At 41.6% G+C, this 1,899-nt stretch overlaps 1 protein-coding gene across 1 annotated transcript in view; it reads right to left on the bottom strand.

Annotated features, from left to right (window-relative positions):
• The window catches only part of LOC104489303 (kalirin), a gene marked incomplete at both ends in the record, with an annotated part of 114,549 nt that overhangs the window by 75,245 nt on the left and 37,405 nt on the right, over positions 1 to 1,899 (bottom strand). Inside the window, one exon of the mRNA XM_010131449.1 lies at positions 1,396 to 1,562. Coding sequence (XP_010129751.1) covers positions 1,396 to 1,562 — 167 coding nt within the window. The remainder of the gene's footprint in view (positions 1 to 1,395; positions 1,563 to 1,899) is intronic.

Below are 1,899 nucleotides of genomic sequence, written 5' to 3' on the forward strand. Positions count from 1 at the left end.
CCTCTCTATTTTCTGTCAAAAGTTAAAATGGTTCTACTTCATCCTAAACCTACCACACAAAACTCCAAGCTGAGCTAAGCTGCATGTAAGAAACTTTGGGAACCTATGGAAAAAAGGATATGCTTCATAATCATATTAAGGCGGCGATTATAAATATCACAGAGTCTCTTTGTTTCAGAAGAAAGCCAAAGCACTCTCTGGAGCCCTGGAGCTTCAGGAGGAGTTGTCCTTCAATTATCACAAATGCAAAATGACCACACTTTCTTAATAAAAATTTAGGAGAGTTCTGTGCTACTTTATTTAGATTTGAAAAATAGTCACATTAAAGTGGACTTTAAAAGAAAATGCACGCAGTGGTGCTGGTGGTGCCAGCTGCTAGCTAGAGAGTTGTCTGAGAATGAAGGACTTTTTCCAACGACTGTAAAACAATTCAGATAAAGCATCACTCAAATATTCACTTTTGAGGAAAGAATAACTATGATCATCAACATATTCCATTTCTTTTTTTTTTTTTTTTGTTAGTAAACAGAGAAGCAAATCTTTTTCATGAACACCTTGTGGTATTTAGAAAAAACTCCCCACACCCTCCCCCATTTGTATTCCTAAAATGGAAACCTGAATATTCCAGGTGTCTGGAAAAACGTTCCTGGTTTTCCAAATGAAACCAAGCCCCTCCCATTGAAGTCCAGACATACAGTGAAGTGTGAAGCCACCTATGGATTAGGAAGCAGGAAGCGCAGTGTTATCTTGTGTAGCAAAGGAAAACAAAGAACTGTGAGGCATCCAAATAAGTATCAGGGGAAACCTAGGGAAGCAGAACACGGCTGCCTATGCTAGGATGCAGTCTGGAAGAAAGGCAATGTAACCACACCAAGGTGGATAAACAGATGGAGAGACCACAGGCAGAATTTCTGATCTCACTCAAAAGATGTTAGAGACTCCTGCAGGTCAACAGATGTGTGGCAAGAAATGACAAGGCGTAACTACTGTAGTGTCCTGCTTAGACCTCACAGCTCAGTTACTCTTTGCTTTGGGCCAATTCTCCACAACAGCTTAAGTCTGGATCCCAAATCAAATCATTGTATTCCAGAACATGTGGAGTTTGAGTCAGCTTCTCCAGTTGAGAAGTTACAGGGACAGTTCCACACCAAATTCCCATAACTATTCATGAAGCCAAATGCAAGCACACGAGAAGGAACAGAGTCCTTTGTTGTTTATAAGGTAACAGATTGCAGATAACTACTGACAGATTGCAGCACAAGTATGGCTGAGGAGAGGGGGACTGACATTGCCCTCCTGAAGGTATGTGACTTGGCAGAAGCTGGTTTAGCAGCTTGCATGCATGCAATGGCTGAAAACCATTTAAGACCCTCACTTGTGGTTAAAACCTCTCACCTGCTTGACTTCGGCCTGTAGGTGCCGGAGCTGTAGGCACTGCTCTAACCTCTTGTGAGTTTGGTCAGCATTAAGCTCCAGCTCGTGCTGTTTCTCATGCAGGAATTCCAGCAGTTCTTGAACCTGTGTCGCAAGATCAATGTCTTTTTCACAGATCAGCTCAATGCCTGAAACATACACAGAGATCATTTCACTTATTTGAAATTTCAGCTATTGCACAAATGTAAGCTTCAACATTTTTTGCCACACTAACATGTTATTTACAACTCTGAGTAATTCTCACTAAACTCTTTCACGTGCAATACTTGGTGTTCCCAGTTTCCTATTGTGCATCACTACACTTCTCTATAAAGCAGTCTTTCTCTGGTGATCATTGCTCATCCCACCCATCAGCATCTGGCTAGTAGGACATGATTTAACCACAAAACTTACTCGAAAACTCGCATGAACATCAAATTAATGAAACAAAGACAGACACCCCCCCCACCCCCACCCCTCACTTTA

The sequence above is a fragment of the Buceros rhinoceros genome, unplaced genomic scaffold (assembly GCF_000710305.1).
Source record: "Buceros rhinoceros silvestris isolate BGI_N320 unplaced genomic scaffold, ASM71030v1 scaffold6382, whole genome shotgun sequence".
Lineage (NCBI taxonomy): Eukaryota > Metazoa > Chordata > Aves > Bucerotiformes > Bucerotidae > Buceros > Buceros rhinoceros.